The following is an 18,582-nucleotide window of genomic DNA, read 5'->3' as shown; positions in this document are numbered from 1 at the left end:
TGGTACTTTTCATGTGGCCAATCGGCTCGTTTACATGAACGTGATGCACTCGATTCGTTCATCCTTAGTAACGGCCTGGTCAAAGTGCATGCGGGTTTAAATTGTGGTATTAGTGGCTTATTGTTGCTGTAAACAACGTGTGGTCAAATTAGACCATAGTTTGTTTACTACTTTTGTAACAGGCCACGCCCACTTCATGTGTGTTGCATGACATCCCTGAGAAACAACTGAATCTCCAACATGTTGCTGTTTAAAGGTCATGGCGCTTACGTGAAACCCACGGCGTTTATTCTGGAGTAAAAGGTAGAAGACGAGTTCGAGCTCACATGTCTGTATTTAGTCGAGTCTTCCTGTACAGAGCTGCGTGTTCACAAACGACAAGCATTCTTCACACGGCGAACAAATATAAAAAAGGTGACGCAGTATTCGTTTTTATTCCTTTATTTATTTATTTTTAAACATCTTTTATTTGAAGCTTAGAGCATCAAGGCACTATTGTAACATATAAACCGTATGAGCGTCCTACACGTCGAGATGACCGGATGATGAAGACGGTCGACACCACGCACGTCAGACTTCATCTGCACCATGTAGAGAGACCGGAGCTCCTTTAAATACTTATAAAAACGATAGATTTGAGGTTCTAGCTAAGAAAACTGTGTGCTCGTGATACTGTTCCTTCTGGTTTCTAGCCTTGATACCAACAGAACGCACTGAAAAGTGTTTTATATCCGTGCACCAGGTTACCAAACTGCATGAAGTGTGTGTGTGTGTTAAGAGCTTAACCAGGGATGCTGTAGGCATTCTGCCGCAGTAGCTCGTTTCTCCGGGATAAATTCCAGCATGGTGAGGAGGAAGTCGCTGAACTGCGCCGCCTGCTCCAGCGGCCACTCGTACTTCTCCAGCAGCACCTCGAACAAACCCCACGGCTTCAGGTTACTGATGTGCCGCAGCTCGCCTGCACGTGGGAGACAGAAGGACAACCGTGGAGTGCAACCTGACACCGGACTACACAAACTCTATGTGCCGGTGCAGAATGAAATGAATTGATACCCCCACACACACAAAAAAAAAAATCCCACAGACTGACATCTCCTCAGTTCATACTGTTCTGTGCTGAGCAGGAAAAGCTCACAGGGGCGCAGATCATAAAGGGAAAAACCTGCCCAATATCATCAGGAGCAGAATAAACACAGCACGTACCAGAGGTGGGAGGAAGTCACACGTGTGCAAGTCACAAGTAAGCCTCACAGTCAAGTCCAGTCTTTTTTAATATTTATCGAGCAAGTCTCAAATTTGTGACTTAAGTCTGACTCAAGTCCGAGTCAAGTCTCAAGTCATGAATGTCAAGTCCAGTGTTTTTTTAATATTTGTCAAGCGAGTCTCAAATTAGCGACTTAAGTCTGATTCAAGTCATATGACTCGAGTCCCCTATCTGTCTAATGTTAGGCATCCTATACTGATCATGAATGAACCGAACACGTTCTCAGAGGACGCCGGTGCGAGTCGAGAGCAGGGGACACTGTGTGGAAGGGGCGGGGCTTCCAGGAGATCGAAGACCGGAAGGAATGAATTCGGATTCACGTGTCGAGAGTCTCGTCAGCTACCGTTTTGTTCGCAGGATGTTTAACGATTAGGAAGTAAACCTTAGTGAACATTATGGCAGCGTAGAATCCAGTGTGACTATAATAATAATAACTCAAAAAGAAAAGCATGACGTCTGAGAAACAGCTTTGGGGGAATTCACAAGTCCATCTTCGCTCCTCTCTACCAGAATCGGTGATGTGTGGAGATAAGCTCGGGTGCGTCGGCGTGTGATTCACGACCGACGTGACAGGTGATCGCTCGAGTTACAGACACACTAAACCTCACCAGCGGGAGACGGCAAGCTGCTCGGAGAAGAAGCTGTAAGTTAGACACCAGAGCTTCACATCCACATCCTTTGCTGCTTTGGTAACTGTACGTAATCAGAGCTTCTCTCATCGGGGATCTTCCGTGCACTTGTATTGGAGCTAATAATATCAAGAGGCGCTGTAATCTCAGCTGTTACCTGGTAACATGGTCTTATTTGTGGCGTGTGTAATGTGCGTGTATGAACTCGAAACGTTTTACGAGTAGCCTCTTGTCCTGCTTCGGCTTTATTTTTCTGTCTCTGTATATTTCTTGTTTATTGATGTTCGTAATAACAGCCACCGTGCGAGCGGCGCATTCGGGCCGCATCCCAGCAGCAGCAGATTATTTTCCTTTAGCGTTACGTCTCGACACCATTTATTCCAGATTTTCCTTAAGATATTACTTTTATATGTTTACAGTGAAATGCGTTCCCGTGGTCGCTCGTGTTAGAGCAGCGATAACCGCTTTTCTCCGATGCGGTTTGTCGTGTTAGTGTTGTTAAAAAAAAAATAACAGCACACGGATTTATAATGGGAGCGCACGTGACTGAAACTGGAGCGATACGGAGCGGTCACTCAGGAGCGGGACGCATTTATTAGATAAACTCGTTCGCTGCGCTCCAGAGAAATTTAGCAGGTCGGCTCACAGGACCGGTTCGTACTGCACCGCGACTCCGACTGCAGGATAAATTGTGATAAATGTGACAGGCAGAAGATTACACTTCGGTCACTCGAGCCCGAACGCTGTCTCCCTCCTCCGTAACGTGGTTCTGGAGCGAGTTCAGAAGCTACAAACGATGAACCGAAGAGCTTTATTTATGTAGCAGACACCGTATTCGACAGCGGTACGGCGTTTCCGTTTCTTTGCGCGATCTTACCTCTGTGGTTGAAGTACTCTCGTGAATATCTGCCCGAGAGAGCGAAATGAGTCGGGATGGCACCCAAGAGCTCGGTGACGTGAGCCAAGTGATCTATAAACAAACAAACAAAACAAATAGCACACAATGCATCTGAACTGTTTTTGGATTGGTTCTGTTATAGAGGTATGAGGGGAAAAAAGGACTGCTGACCTTCATCACGAGTGTAGTCTTCCCCTGAATGTGGCTCAAACAGATAGTCTCCGGTGGCCAACTCAAACGCCTGCGAAACACGACACATCACGATACATCACCATTAAACCCAGCGCTGGTTCTCTCGCGAGCCTCTCGCTTTTGTTTGTTTGTTTACATGACGTGACATACGGCGTACTGCATTTAACCCATCCAAAGTGCACACACACAGCAGTGAACACACACACACACACACCGTGAACACACACCCGGAGCAGTGGGCAGCCATTTATGCCCGGGGAGCAGTTGGGGGGGTTCGGTGCCTTGCTCAAGTTCACCTCAGTCGTGGCCGGCCCGAGACTCGAACCCACAACCTTAGGATTACGAGTCAGACTCTCACCATTAGGCCACGACTTGCCCCAACGACTTTTCCACTCTCATGAAGCGAATGAGGCTTAAAAGTGTCGGAAATCTGTCAAATTTTTCTCTCCGACTCTTTCTAGCTCCATAAACACGAAATAAACGTCTCCTGGGAGCGAATGCTGAGCGTCCACCGTACAGACCTTGTGCGAGTTGTTACTATGGAAACGAGCATTTTCATTTTAACTCGTTTGCCTTGTAGCTTGAACAACGCTCAGAGCTGCTGTTACAGATAATGAATCGCCACCTCCTGACCAATCAGAATGGAGAATTCAAAAGAGCTTGGGTAATTAACACCACTGGTGAGTTTTCTTCTTCTGAGGTGTAAGGTTGTGAAAACGAACATCTCACCATACACGCCGTGCTCCAGATGTCTGCAGGAGGACCGTACTCGGCCCCGATCAGCACCTCCACCGCTCGGTACTGACGTGTCTGGATGTCCTCTGTAAAGTGCTTGTGCTGTGGAGAAAAAGGACAGCGGTGTGAATGTGTGTGTGTGTGTGTGTGTGTGTGTGTTCACAAGAGCCAAGCTAGACTGGAAACCACGACATTACAGAATACCCTGTTAGTGCCAGAAGCAAGGGTGGCACTTTGGGAAGCCAACAAATCTGTCCGTCACTGATCTTTATATACAGATTGTCCCCGAGTTATGAAGGAGGTTTGTACAGTATAATAAACCTATGTAATGCTGGTGACCCGAAAATAAAACGGCTAAAGCTTGAAGTATCGTACTGTACTCAGCAAGAGTCTGTCAGAACATCATTAGGTTGTTGATGGCAAAGTTAAGATGAGGATGGTGATGATGAAGGAGCAACAACAAAAAAAAAAGAAAAGGCGAGGCGGGAACCTGGAGTATCGTACTGTACCACATACGCGGCTGCGTTTGACGCACAAAATGTTTTCGTTTTTTTTTGTCCTCTCGTCCATCGTAAGACCAGCTGCTTCCCCTGCCGTCGGTGCGGGTGCTGTATGTGACATGGGCACATGGAGGACAGATTTGGATGTGGATGCGTGTGCAGTACGGTACGATAGCTGCCAAGACACGTTACAGCTTTGTTATGCATGTAGGGAGACAATGTGTGTGTGTATATAAATAAATAAAAATAAATAAATAAAAACCAAGAAGAAGAAGAAAAAAAATGTTTTGTTCAGTTTTAGTTTGATTTTTTTTTTTTTTTTTTTTTAACAGAATGAAAGCTGAAAATGTGTTCGGTTTATTTTTAAAACTCTCGTCCTCTCTTAGACGGGGACTTGTAAACATTTTAGCTTCGTGTTCCTACACACGGATCTAAGCTACGCCCCTCACTGCGGTTTTAAAAACAACGTCTTTGCCTCCACGGTGAGAAATCTTCCACAGAACGAGAGCAGATCGACGCCACACTGGTTTGCCAAAAGCACTGCGGCGTTAAGATCATAAGATTTAATTAGAATCGAATGTTTTCTTCTTTAATGATCTTTTTGCTGCGATGCCTAAGGGAAGTCGAGCCCCTCGCTGTAACGAACGCCCGACGTTCGGTCCGTGTCGAGTCTGGGGCTGAACGATACCATCTCTCCACACTCACCACCCAGCAGGCGTTGCCCAGGTCTGCGATCTTGATGGAGATTTTCTCTGCGTTTTGCGGTTCGAGTGGGTTCACCAGGAAATCTGCTGCGCTGAACGCTGTGGGGACAAACATACAACAACCCTTATATGATGACCACAGATAAGTGATTTATATAGTACAAGAAGAAAAAAAAGGATAATTAAGCCACCGCATTCTGTTCAGAAAATCTGTTCTATATAAGTTTAGGTCTTAGGTCTCAGTGCGAGGCACATGATGGGCTTAGGTCTCAGTGCGAGGCACATGATGGGCTTAGGTCTCAGTGCGAGGCACATGATGGGCTTAGGTCTCAGTGCGAGGCACATGATGGGCTTAGGTCTCAGTGCGAGGCCCATGATGGGCTTAGGTCTCAGTGCGAGGCCCATGATGGGCTTAGGTCTCAGTGCGAGGCCCATGATGGGCTTAGGTCTCAGTGCGAGGCACATGATGGGCTTAGGTCTCAGTGCGAGGCACATTATTACATATAACACAAGACTGACCGTTAGGGGAGATGCCGGATCTCTGGCTGTCTCTCTCTGTGGAATATCCGGACAGTGTAGAAAGTGCAGACTCAGAGGTAGCAGACAGAATGGAGCTTGACGTGGCAGAGAGAGCAGATCCAGGGCTGGAGAAACGCAGAGGTCCGTAGCCATTATACCCATCCTCACACCACGACGATCCAGACTCCGGACTACACTTTGTGCCCGGTGCGTGATACCCGTTACTGTTCACTGGCAGAGCGAATGAAAGACACAGATTACAGAGTGTTAACAATTTCATATATACTGTTTATATATATATGTGTGTTTTTATTTAAAAGACATTTAAAACGATTCACATGGTTCTGAATGCTTCGTGGTTTGTTATTAACTCCTAGTAGAGAAGTAGTCTCGTTTAAACCGGAAATATATATTAAATCCCTTCTACTCTGGTATTAAGAGAGATATTATGATGTTATTATTTTTAACAAGCCCACTTCCACGTTCACAGGGGAATCTGCGTACTGATCTACTGCTTAATCTACTGCCACCGCTGTAGCGTCCCTCATGTCTGTATGCTATTTGGCCGGAAGTACGTGGCCAGCTCATCGTCACACCCGTATGTGGGTCTTCTCGAAACGACCTATTTGCCTGTTCTCACCCTGTGCACGAGTTTCTGTCTCGTCGCCGTCTTCGCTGAGCTTCCAGAGCGTCCGTGTGCTTCCGCAACTGTCCGTAGCGGCTCCTCCGTCCAGCTCCTCCATCTTCTGCAGGTCCTGAAGCCTCTCATCGAGCAACCGCTGCTGCCTTTTCGCCTTCCGCTTCAACTTCTTCTTCTTGTTTTTTGACATCTTGCCCGTCTGCGAGCGCGAACCACACACACACACACACACACACACACACACACACACACACACACACACAAAATTTCAGACACATAAATAAGACTGCAATATCAAATGCCATGTCCGGCTACAGAAGAGTGCCAAACCCAGCTGCTGCAGCAACAAGCTCAAAGGTTCAAACATGTGTTAGCTTATCAAACTGGAACGCTGTGTTAAGTGCAAGGGAACAGGTTTATTTTGTGCAAAATCAAACTGCAGACTAACAGGGTGTGTTAATTAAAAAAATCTTTTTTTTTTAAAACCAATCAATCAATAACAACAACTGTAGATACTTTAGTCACTGAGCCAATAATATCTGCTGCTTGATGTTTGCTTCTCGGCTATAGATGTGTGTATTGATGTTTGCTAGTCAAACATCTACACACACAAATGTTCAGTGACACAAATGTTAGTCTTAAAAATGAAAAAGTAAGAAAAATAACCTCTGTAATGTTTCAGCATTGGTGATCAAATGAACTGTTATATTTTGCTCACAATATAAATCACACTCTCGTTTATCACATCTGCATCTCTAGATGTGGTCTGAAGCAGATATTTAAGCTATTTAAGAAACTAAAGAAGCAAAACGCTGGGCTTGATGGACGAAACTCGGTGTAAATATAAACCGGAGCAAATGAAACTTTAATTTAAAACTATTATTTGAACTGCAGCAGTAGCCGCTGTATAATCTCTCTGTATTCAATCGACAGATGCCGTTTTCGCACGCTTAGTTTCTACCCATCGTGAACCTGCTCTATTTATTTGTTCACATCTGCTGGGTTTGAATCCTCGGAGTCGGTCGTGAAGGGGCTTTAAGTTGACATTGACGCGGCGAGAACCCGAGACTAGTTTAGGACACATGAGGCCAGCGTGCCAGTTCCTGCTCTGGGAATAACCGTCTGAGCTGCGACACGGCCCTCTCGATCCTCCTGACCTGCTGAACCAGAGAGGCAGACAGAGTTTATAAGTCACTGCTGCACAGCCTGATTTAGCAAGGCATGCTGGGAATGCCAGTTGACCGCCAGAGCGAATTCCGGTGATCGGCTCACAGAAATAGAGCTTGTAGCGTCTGACGATCGCTTGAGCACAAACCCACACTCCAAAATCTAGTGCAAAACCTTTCCCAGCAGATCGAAGCTTCTGTTCATCTAAGTCAGTGGTCCCCAACCCCCGGGCCGCCCAAGGAACATTAAATTATTTCCATTTTATTTACTGTGGTGTATTTCTCTCGGGTTTGTGCGACTTTCCATGGACGAGAGGTTAACCGGGAGCTGAGAGACGTGACCTAAAGCCGCACCAATATCGCGCATGCGCAAAATATCATGATATCGGGCCGGGTTTAGGTGACGTCTGGAGCTGAGCGGCTGCAAGCGGCAGTGGTGTTGTAGCTTTGGTGGAGAGAGAAGGTGTGTATCGCTCTTCTCTCTGTTCACCGGTACGTTCTCATGTTTAACAGTGCTTGGTGTACGTGTATATTGTGTTTGCTCAAATTTAACCCACTCAGTGACATCAAACACTCATTAGACATCAAACTCTCAGCGTAACTGCGTTCAGGTCCTTTCAGAGCTGAATCTTTGTGTCATTGCTCCTGCCATGTCCTGTCTTACTAAAGTACTGAAACCAGGTGAAAGCAGGTTAAAGGATGGCTTCAGACACATTGGGTGACGCTCCAAATAAATAAACAAACAATATAAACCGGACTGCTACAAACGTTATATTTAGTTTGATTGCATGCTGTTAAAAATATTAGTTATGGTTATTTTAGCTTGAACAGCACCAAAAGGGTTTGTCCTCTTACACCTTAGCCGTTTTCTAGCTATTACATTATTTATCAACATTTAACAAAAAAAAACCTTCACTATAGAAGAATAACATGTTTATTATAAGCCATAGATTATATGGAGTGTAAGCTGTTACTATAGAAACCATAACGTATTAGAACGTGAGCATTAATACATATGGATTAACTGAATGACGGGGCTGTTGTTATCGATCGATCAGATTCTAAAGTGGACAGAAGTGTGGTTTTAATAATAATAATAATAATAATAATAATAATAACGCTAATAAAACTGTGAAGGTTCCAACACTAGCCGTGTTCAGCAGTAAGAGGACACCCAACCTGTCAACATCAGTGATTCTGGGTGTGTAGGCATGCAGGGAATCCAGTGCAACAAAGCCTAGAGTGAGTGTGGAGGATTGTGTGTGTGTGTGCGTGTGTGTGTGTGTGTGTGTGTGTGTGTGTGTGTGTGTGAGTGAGTGTGAGAAAGAGAGAGAGACACAGAGAGAGAGAGACAGAGGAGACAGAGAGAGAGAGAGACAGGGGTTACAGCAAACTCATGTGACTGCACCAAGGAGAAACAGGACAGAGGGAGAGAGAGAGAGGCAGAGAGACAGAGACAGACAGATATAGAGGCAGACAGAAAGAGCGAGAGATGGAGCGAGACAGATAGAGGCAGGCAGAGAGAGAGAGATAGAGGCAGACAGAGAGAGACAGAGAGAAAGACAGAGAGAGACAGATATAGAGGCAGAAAGACAGATAGAGAGGCAGACACAGAGAGAGAGAGAGAGAGAGAGAGAGAGAGAGAGAGAGAGAGAGAGAGAGACAGACAGACAGACAGACAGATATAGAGGCAGGCAGAGAGAAAGACAGATAGAGAGGCAGACAGAGGGGGAGAGACAGATATAGAGGCAGACAGAGAGAGAGATAGAGAGAGATAGAGATAGAAAGAGAGATATAGAGGCAGACAGAGAGAGAGAGATAGAAAGAGACAGATATAGAGGCAGACAGACAGAGAGAGAGAGAGAGAGAGAGAGAGAGAGAAAGAGACAGATATAGAGGCAGACAGAGAGAGAGAGAGAGAGAGAGAGAGAGAGAGAGAGAGAGAGACCGATATAGAGGCAGACAGAGAGAGAGAGAGAGAGAGAGAGAGAGAGACAGATATAGAGGCAGACAGAGAGAGAGAAAGAGACAGATATAGAGGCAGACAGAGAGAGAGAGAGAGAGAGACAGATATAGAGGCAGACAGAGAGAGAGAAAGAGACAGATATAGAGGCAGACAGAGAGAGAGAGAGAGAGAGAGAGAGAGAGAGAGAGAGAGAGAGAGAGAGAGAGAGAGAGAGAGAGAGAGAGAGACAGATATAGAGACAGAGAGAGAGAGAGAGAGACAGATATAGAGGCAGACAGAGAGAGAGAGAGAGAGAGAGAGAGAGAGAGAGAGAGAGAGAGACAGATATAGAGGCAGACAGAGAGAGAGAGAGAGAGAGAGAGAGAAGGAGACAGATATAGAGGCAGACAGAGAGAGAGAGAGAGATAGAAAGAGACAGATATAGAGGCAGACAGAGAGAGAGAGACAGAGGTTACAGCAAACTCATGTGACAGCACCAGGGAGAAACAGAACACCTACAGGATCACCTCACAGACGCAGGCACTGCTCTTAACCTACCTGTTTGTCCCTTGGAGCCGTGCTAACTGCCGTCGGAAGAGGAGAAAAGATAGGAGGTAGGGGACAGAAAACCACCATGATGGAGGGGAGGGGGGAGAGAGAGAGAGGAGAATAAATAAAAAATAAAACAGAAAAAAAAGAACAGGACACAGTTAGAAAGCAAACAGAGACAGATAGGAAATGAAAATGACTGGAATATTCACCAAGAGCACAGCAGCAGCAGCAGCAGCAGCAGCAGCAGCAGCAGCAGAGACACAAAGATACAGCATGCACATCACTCACATCTTATTCACAACAGCAGCTCAATAAACCCCTTTGTAATAAGTCCAGGTTAGTGATGATCAGAGGGCCAGCGGTATGTAAGGAAATAATCAACGAGGATTGTTTGGGTCACGTGCTCACGGATCGGCCAGAAAATACTGTTTTAGTCAGAGGGAAAAAAACACTTCCTGATGAGAACTGACCAAACGGTTACAGGAAGTCCAGCTGAAACACAGGAAACACACTAATACTCGAATACTTCTGATTCTGCGGCTCATTTAAGAATCCCGATGCAGAAATCCGACACGGAGGTCCGTGTACGTACCGGACTCCCAGAATGCAATGCACCTATAGGACACATTCGCTCTCGGTTACAGCGACTCGAACTGGAGAGACAGGAGGGCGGCATTGTGGGTAATTTAATAACCGTTTCGAGTCCATGACAGGGGCTGACCCCGTTACAATCTCAATCCTTATTTAACTGAAAGATCACGTGTGCTTATCATCACAAAATATGGATATGATATGAAAAATCAATAAATACTAATTAGAACACTTTCGATGGAAATGTTGGAGCGATTTCAATGGGATTCATTAACAAGCAATGATGGAAAATCTTTAGATCGGTTCCCATTAGGAAGTGTTTTATAAAACTGTTCATGCCATAACTGGACACAAATGCAGCTTAAGCACGTGTGTGTGTGTGAGAGAGAGAGAGAGAGAGTGAGTGCGTGAGAGCGAGAGCGAGTAAGAGAAAGAGACAGAGCAAGAGAAAGAGAGAGAGAAAGAAAGAGATCAAGAGAAAGAAAAGAGAGAGAGAGAAAGACCAAAACAGAGAGTGAAAGAGAGCGAGCAAGAGAAAGAGAGAGAGCAAGAAAGAGAAAGAAAAAAGTGTGAGAGAGAGAGAGAGAGAGAGAGAGAGAGAGAGAGAGAGAGAGAGAGAGAGCAAGAGGAAGAGCAAGACAGACAGAGAGAGAGAGCAAGAGAAAGAAAAAAGTGAGAGAGAGAGAGAGAGAGAGAGCGAGCAAGAGAAAGAAAAGAGAGAGAGAAAGAGAGAGAGCAAGAGAAAGAAAAAAGTGAGAGAGAGAGAGAAAGAGAGAGAGCGCAAGAGAAAGAAAAAAGTGAGAGAGAGAGAGAGCGAGCAAGAGAAAGAGCAAAACAGACAGAGAGAGAGAGCGAGAGAAAGAGAAAGAGAGAGCAAGAGAAAGAAAAGTGAGAGAAAGAGAGAGAGAGTGAAAGAGAGCAAGTGAAAGAGCAAGACAGAGAGAGAGAGAGAGAGAGAGAGAGAGAGAACAATCAAAAGAAAGCGTGAGTTTCACACTTTAGTGATTACCTAATTGCAAAGACTGAACTCATGATCAATTTTGTGCGTAATGTATTTGATGAAAGCGAAGTCGATCTCTGCGTATTTACTCTCCAGTCACAGACTGTTGTTTACTTCTATCAAAGATCCATTCAGAAATGTAATCACAGCTCTACATCTCTGATAACAGGACAAGCTTTGATAAATAACGGGTTAGACCGCGCCTGCCTTCGCACTCAATTAAACGACTCGTTTTAATTACGCTAGGTGGGAATTATTTATAGGCTACGGTGCAGAGAAACGCTTTTATTAAACGTTACAGAAGCGGAGTAACCATGGCGACAGGCGTATAATTGGTATGTTGCGGGGCTTTTAAAAAAATGAAAAAAGGCTTACAATTAAAATGGTGATGAGGTTTGAATTTAGATAATTAAACGTATACAAATCTTTTATCGTTAAAAACCGGTGATTAGTCGTCTAGCAAGCTAACGGCTAACAAAGCCCAGATAAAGACAGATCTTTTTTTTTCGGAGGTTATTTTCAAATGTTGGGAATGTGTGTACATCGTACAGTTCAGCGCTGGTGTTATTTTATAAGGAAACTATCCCTCGGAATATTACATTAATAATACACGTATTCGGTTACGGTCCCTGTGTCAAATATAAATATAGCGAATAGTGAGCGACTGCCTCGTATAAGACGGCGTGTGCTTTACCAGAGGAACCGGATGGAGGCGGAGCCCCGGTTTTCTGCCACAGCGTAGCCTCTGCGGCCAAGCGCCTCACGTACACGTCCGTCACGTCCAGCAGAATGTTCTCCGGCTTGATGTCTGTGTGAATGATCTTACACTTGGTGTGCAGGTAATCCAGACCTTGCAGAACCTATGCAGAAGACGGCAGAGATGAACCGCAAACCGTTTTTTTTCCTCCAGAATATCAAAGCAAATTTCTGTAAATTTCTCCAATTACCAAATCCACAGTTTTCAATAACCAGAAACCGGATCCCATGTTTTGCACGTTACACTGAATTAAAAACATTTACATTTCCACGTTCGGCGACGTCTTGACGAATCGGCGTGTACGGAGATGCCGCGTGGCCCGGTGTCGGATCTGTATTCGTTCGATGCACACGAGGACAACGAACCTTCCTTCTTAAATAAATGCTTTCAAATTATGCCAACTGTTTGGCTGGTCGGTTTAGTCGAGGCATCAAGCCCATATTTTACACCAAAATCATTATGGACCTCGTGTGTGTGGTCATGTGGTAGCCTAATGGTTAAGGTGTTGGGCTACCAATCGGAAGGTTGTGAGCTCAATCCCAGGTCCACCAAGCTGGGCTCCTGTGCGAAACCCTTAACCGCTCAGTTGTACTAAAAAATAAATAAACAGCTAAATATATAATAATATATAATATTATTTATATTATTATATAATAAAATATAATAATATATAGATAAATAAATAAGAGAGAGAATGTAAGTATTGGGGGACACGGTGGCTTAGTGGTTAGCACGTTTGCCTCACACCTCCAGGGTTGGGGGTTCGATTCCCACCTCCGCCTTGTGTGTGTGTGTGGAGTTTGCATGTTCTCCCCGTGCCTCGGGGGTTTCCTCCGGGTACTCCGGTTTCCTCCCCCGGTCCAAAGACATGCATGGTAGGTTGATTGGCATCTCTGGAAAATTGTCCGTAGTGTGTGTGAGAGAGAGTGAATGTGTGTGTGTGTGTGTGCCCTGTGATGGGTTGGCGCTCCGTCCAGGGTGTATCCTGCCTCGATGCCCGATGACGCCCGAGATAGGCACAGGCTCCCCGTGACCCGAGAAGTTTGGATAAGCGGTAGAGAATGAGCGAGCGAGTGAGTGAGTGAGCGATAATGTAAGTCACTCTAGATAAAGGCATCTACCAAACGCTGGAAATGTAAGTGTCAGGAAGTGGCTTCAGGGGGTTATTAAACATAGCAAATTCTCCTAAGTGTAAACAAATTGCCCCTAACACCAAAATCCCATCACTCATCTCGAGCCTAGTGCTTAATCAGACTACACTAAAGATAAAGAGCCCCATATAGAATGAATACTAATGGGATTTTGACTAGTCAACGTTTTAAATAAAGACTAATTCGTTTTTTTTTAAACCGTAGATTTAATCATTTTAAAATATTCCAAAATATCAAGTTTATATCCACAAAGTGGTCAAATGAAGAAGAAAACGATGATAACGACGATGGACGTTAAACGTTGTGAGTTGTGCGTCGAACGCGGAGGCGTGCGTACCTGACGGAGGATGCTCTTCACGCACACCAGCGGCAGCCCCATGTAGTTGGATTTGATGATCCATTTAAGCAGCTGGTGCCCGAGCACCTCCAGCACCATACACACATCTTATTATCCACAGAGTCAAGGTAATTAGTGTCCTGCCAGCGCATGTTTAACGGGGGTTAAAGTGGAGTTATTAGACTAACAGGCTCACATGAATTCTACAGAAAGTGATCGAGTGAGTAGGAGTACTGCAGGATACGGACGCCGTTGGTTCCGGATATCTTGAAATCGTCGATGAGCTGAACGATCATCTCCCTTTTAGGGTCTGTTGGGTCGCTGTCTCGAACCTGTTCAACAGGAGGAGGAAAAAAATAAAAAGGAGATGTGCCAAATTACATCGGTAGACTAGATTATTGCTTATCTAAACAATAGTTTCCTAATATATTTATTTTTTTCCTAATTATAACTCTCTCGATTAATAACACTGAACGATGTGAATGCTAAATAAACGTTTCCTTACAGATAATATAGATATCGGTCTATAACGATGACATCATTTTCTTCTCGGTTTGTGTGCAGCATCTGCCGTACGAAGTTTTTGTGAAGGAGTCGTTACTTTAAAAACGATAACTTATTACCTGAACAAACGAGAACATAAGATAAAGATAAAAACCCACAGACTATAAGAATGGAGAACTTGACAGCACTGTGGCATGAGTATAAGAAGCTCCTCTAATTCAATGATCTACTGTACAGCTGAACCACACAATTATGTAGAAGTTGAGTCACCAGACAGTGGTTGTGATCAATGAGGAATATATAAAATCTATTACTCCCACTTACAGTGTACTGAGAGTTACACTGCTGATCTTCCCAAGTGGTTATAGAGGTGATTTGGACAGGACTACCGGTGGCCTACCGATGACCTACCGGTGGCCTACCGATGACCTACCGGTGGCCTACCGATGACCTACCGGTGGCCTACCGATGATCTACCGGTGGCCTACCGATGATCTACCGGTGGCCTACCGATGATCTACCGGTGGCCACGGTTTAGCAGAGCCATCATGTTTGATTAAAAAAATTAAACGGTTCACACTTACACATTTCAGTAATTTAATCTCATCCAGTGCCGTCTCTGTGTAATGCGGCGCACTCTTAACCACCTTCAGTGCCACGAATCTCTTCCTCCTAAACACACAAATAACAACAATAAAAGCTCAAATTTACAGAAAAGTATACATCGAGTATTCAGACAGATTTTTAATGAAGCTTTGTGCTGCGGGAAGAATGCAGACCAGATATTTCAGTCTTTCACTATGCTACCCATCAGTCTGCAAACATCTGAATTTAACGCAACATGAAACCCATCACGGCCGAGACGTACACCGCTACTCGGTAGAGAAAAATCAGCAGGTTAATAACATGCATCATCTGAACAAAAGGAAAACAGATATAGCCTACGGCAAAATACAGAAGTCTGTCAGCGGAGATGAACCGGATCCCACCTCGGAGCTTAGCCGTGAACTGGTTAGATAATGAGCCGCCGCCATCGTGCCGTTAATCTCATTAAGATTTAGCTCATTAACTCGAAAGGATTCCACTTAACGATATTTGCAGGTGCTAACATGAACATATTAAGGGAATTGCACCATACATATCTAGCACATGTCTGTGTATGAGACAGTTTAGAGATTCAAGCTGCAGTCAGAAGACATGTTCGGTTTTACTAAACAGCCGGTGGTGTGTATAGTCTTACTTTACACAGCTGAAACAAATCACTACTTGAAAAAATAAATAAATACTTGTCTGGCCAAATAAAAAATACAACTGTACAATATCTTCTTCTTCTTTAGGCTCTTCCCGTTAGGTTTTGCCACACCTCGGCATCCTCGACTCTCGCACTGATTACCTTCATGTCCTTATTTAACACATTGACCTCTTACCTGCAGCTCCATCTCCAACATCCTTCTACCAATATAATCATCTCCGTCCTCTGTACATGTCCAAACCCTCTCAATCTATCCTCTCTGACCTTGTCCCCAAAACAGCCGACCTGAGCTGTGCCTCTGATGTGCTCGTCTCTAATCCTGTCCATCCTCGTCACTCCTGAAGTGAACCTCAACATCCTCATCTCTACCTTGTGTCTTTTCCTCACTGCTACCGTCTCTAACCCACACGGCAGAGCTGCTCTCACTACTGGTCTTCTACACCTTTCCTTTCGATTTTTGCTGACACTCTTCCGTCACGCAACAAAAACTGTACAATATCTTCAATATGCAATTAAGAAAAAAAATGAAATGATGCTGCAATGCTCGCTGCAGACATTGTGCTTTTATGGTTACCGATCTGTAAACCGTCACTAACACACAAATACTCATCGTTCCTCGTAAACTCTCGGCTTGATAAACGTGAATGCGTTTTCCACATCGCGCGTCCTTTCCACTTCGGTGAGTTACATTTCCTGCTAGAAAAACTCTTTCAGCTTTTGCGTTAAATGTCGATTTCTCAGGAGTCTCAATCTTAATCTGGAACATGTAATGATTTGTGATTTTAAACACATACAGAACTGTGAAGAAGATTTAGGCACTTGAAAAGAACTTAATTAAAAGAATTTAATTATATATATATATATATATATCCACCATGGTATTTTTCACTGAACATCTTGAAGAACCTGAGAGTTTTTCTGGAGGCGTTTTTGTCTGTCGATGTGCTTTACCTTCTTCGCCAACTAACCGATCTTTTTATCATGCCTAAGTCCATTATTAACAGTAGAGCATGAAAAGAATAGCAGCATACTGACATGAATGTGATTAGTGATGGACTAGCACAGTTTAGAGTGGATTACTCACTGAAGATCCCAGCAAAGCCACACGGTAGAGAAGTGACCCCACCCGAGCTTCCTGACTACGTGATATCTGCCGTTAAACAGGTCTCCGATCTTCACTGGGTAATAACCTCCTATAGGACAGATCGTTAAAATAAACAACGATGAGCCATGATAATAAACAGTAATAACATGTTATAAACGTTATATTTTTACACCGGATTCCAACCGGAGCCGAGATGCTTGTAGGCATTTAATCAATCTCTGAAAAATTGCTGGTGTATTTGAGGAATAAAAACAGTTCAGGATTAGAAATTCTATTTATTTATTTATTTATCTATCCATCCATGGTAACAGTAACTCCGCTTCATGTCGGTCTCATATAACTATCCCATCTTTGTGTGCCTTGTCATGTTTTATTCCTTGTATATCAGAGTTATAAATAGTGACTTACATCTCCGCCGGTAATGTAACATGCAGCAAGAAGTTGGTGTACTCGTGTAATGGCTGTAAGACACGCTTTGATGTATTGCTCATCTGTCTGTGTGTGACACGAGTATTTCAAACTCAAATCTCAAACAAAAGCGCCATCGAATCAAATCATGGTCCGTTTCTACATTATTTCTCTGGCAGTCCAAGTCATATATTTATGGAAAAACTAATCGGTCTGCAAACGTCCAGGTGAAACCTGGTGGTGTTTACTGTACCTTTGCAGTAGTCTGCAGGATTCTCCTGCTCTTCGTCGTCTGAGCCGAGGAGTTCTGCCGGGGGAGGTGTAAAATCGGGTGGGGGCGGACTGAGAGCCTGAGGCGGGGACGTCGGATGGGATAGGAAAGTCTGAGTGGGAGGAGTTGTAGAGAAAGCAGAAGGTAGGCCCGGTGAAGGAGGTATGGAAGATGTTTCTGGTGATGAGAGTATGTAGGGAGAAGGAAGAGCTGTTACGGGGACCGAGATCGGGGCTGAGTGGTGGACAGGCGCTATGGGTTGGAGGTCTGAGTCTACTGGCTGAAGGTCTGGAGCTACAGCTTGGAGATCTGGAGCCACGGGCTGAAGGTCTGGAGGACTTTGGGAGAGATTCAGAGAAGGGGATGGTGGCGTGTCTGGGGGAGTGGTGGCTCTGTGAATAGTAAGGATGTGGCACACTTCATCTGAGCTCTGGATCTGGGGACTGTGATTGGGACAGACAGACAGACAGACAGACAAAAAAATTTAGTGTTTTACTGATGTTCAGTAGACCAATAAAACATAACCAGCTCCTGTTAAATGTGTTTGTTTATCACAATTTAAATCAGGAAGTTACAAACAAACAAACAAACAAACATAAATAGATAGATAGATAGATAAATAAATAAATAAAAACAAACCCTGGGGAGAAAACTCAAAAGCTTTAAGAACATTAACCCATTTTGTCAGGAGTAAATATTCTTTGAGCTTGATTAGTAGTTCTTCCTAGTGGATTGACGAAGACTATTTTTGTTTTCAAATCTTTCAAATCCGTTAAGGTCTAAAGGACGTTAGGTCTCTTTCACATTCACGTAGGGACTAAATAGCTAAAAGTATGAAATACCTCAGTGTTTTCCTTCATATATATACATATATAAAGCTTAACCCTGACCACTTTTTTTTTTACCTGTCATGGTCCTGAAGGCATCTCTACTATTCAATACTCTGACAATCTTTTTAAAATCCTTCTATAAAGTACTTGCTATGCGATGAATCATAACCTTACAAAAATTAGAAACTAAGGAAAAGAGGAAAACGTTGTGAGGTGCGAGACACGGTGCAAGCTGCCGAGACGCTTTATGAGCTCCGCTGTTCAGCCTGATTTAAAATCGTTTTTCACACCAGCATGCACACCACTACTTCTTCTCTTCCCTCGACGCGGTACTTCGTATCCGACAGACATTATAACGAAATACGCTACAGAGATAAAAGAATTACTATTTCCATAGTTACAGTGACTACTCTGATTGATGAGCCATGCTTCAAGACTGTGGGTAGCGTAATCTTCACTGAGGTTTCTGGAATTAGGTACGTTTTTATACAAAACAGTTAGGAATCAGACATTGATTAGACGGAGTAGTGACTTCTGGAGTGTAGACATTGCTTAGGGATCTCATAGCTCAATGTAAGACAATCTTATAAGGGATTATACAATATGATAATATTCCAACACTGCTACCATGA

General features: G+C 44.1%; 1 protein-coding gene across 2 annotated transcripts in view; it reads right to left on the bottom strand.

Moving 5' to 3' along the window:
• Positions 1–425: 425 nt before the first annotated feature.
• Positions 426–18,582, bottom strand: part of srpk3 (SRSF protein kinase 3) — a 21,595-nt gene continuing 3,438 nt past the window's right edge. For both annotated transcript variants that reach the window (XM_027151470.2, XM_027151471.2), the window contains exons 3-16: positions 17,103–17,563; positions 16,421–16,529; positions 14,669–14,756; positions 13,825–13,912; positions 13,581–13,687; positions 12,030–12,195; positions 9,751–9,776; positions 6,082–6,280; positions 5,442–5,672; positions 4,924–5,021; positions 3,713–3,820; positions 2,963–3,032; positions 2,771–2,863; positions 426–958 (exon numbers count right to left, since the gene is read on the bottom strand). In XM_027151470.2, the coding sequence (XP_027007271.1) occupies positions 774–958; positions 2,771–2,863; positions 2,963–3,032; positions 3,713–3,820; positions 4,924–5,021; positions 5,442–5,672; positions 6,082–6,280; positions 9,751–9,776; positions 12,030–12,195; positions 13,581–13,687; positions 13,825–13,912; positions 14,669–14,756; positions 16,421–16,529; positions 17,103–17,563 (2,029 nt within the window). In that variant the 3' untranslated portion in view covers positions 426–773. The remainder of the gene's footprint in view (positions 959–2,770; positions 2,864–2,962; positions 3,033–3,712; positions 3,821–4,923; positions 5,022–5,441; positions 5,673–6,081; positions 6,281–9,750; positions 9,777–12,029; positions 12,196–13,580; positions 13,688–13,824; positions 13,913–14,668; positions 14,757–16,420; positions 16,530–17,102; positions 17,564–18,582) is intronic.

The sequence above is a fragment of the Tachysurus fulvidraco genome, chromosome 14 (assembly GCF_022655615.1).
Source record: "Tachysurus fulvidraco isolate hzauxx_2018 chromosome 14, HZAU_PFXX_2.0, whole genome shotgun sequence".
Classification (NCBI taxonomy): domain Eukaryota; kingdom Metazoa; phylum Chordata; class Actinopteri; order Siluriformes; family Bagridae; genus Tachysurus; species Tachysurus fulvidraco.
The sequence above is the reverse complement of the archived record's forward strand: the minus strand, read 5'-3'. Positions and strand labels throughout refer to the sequence as shown.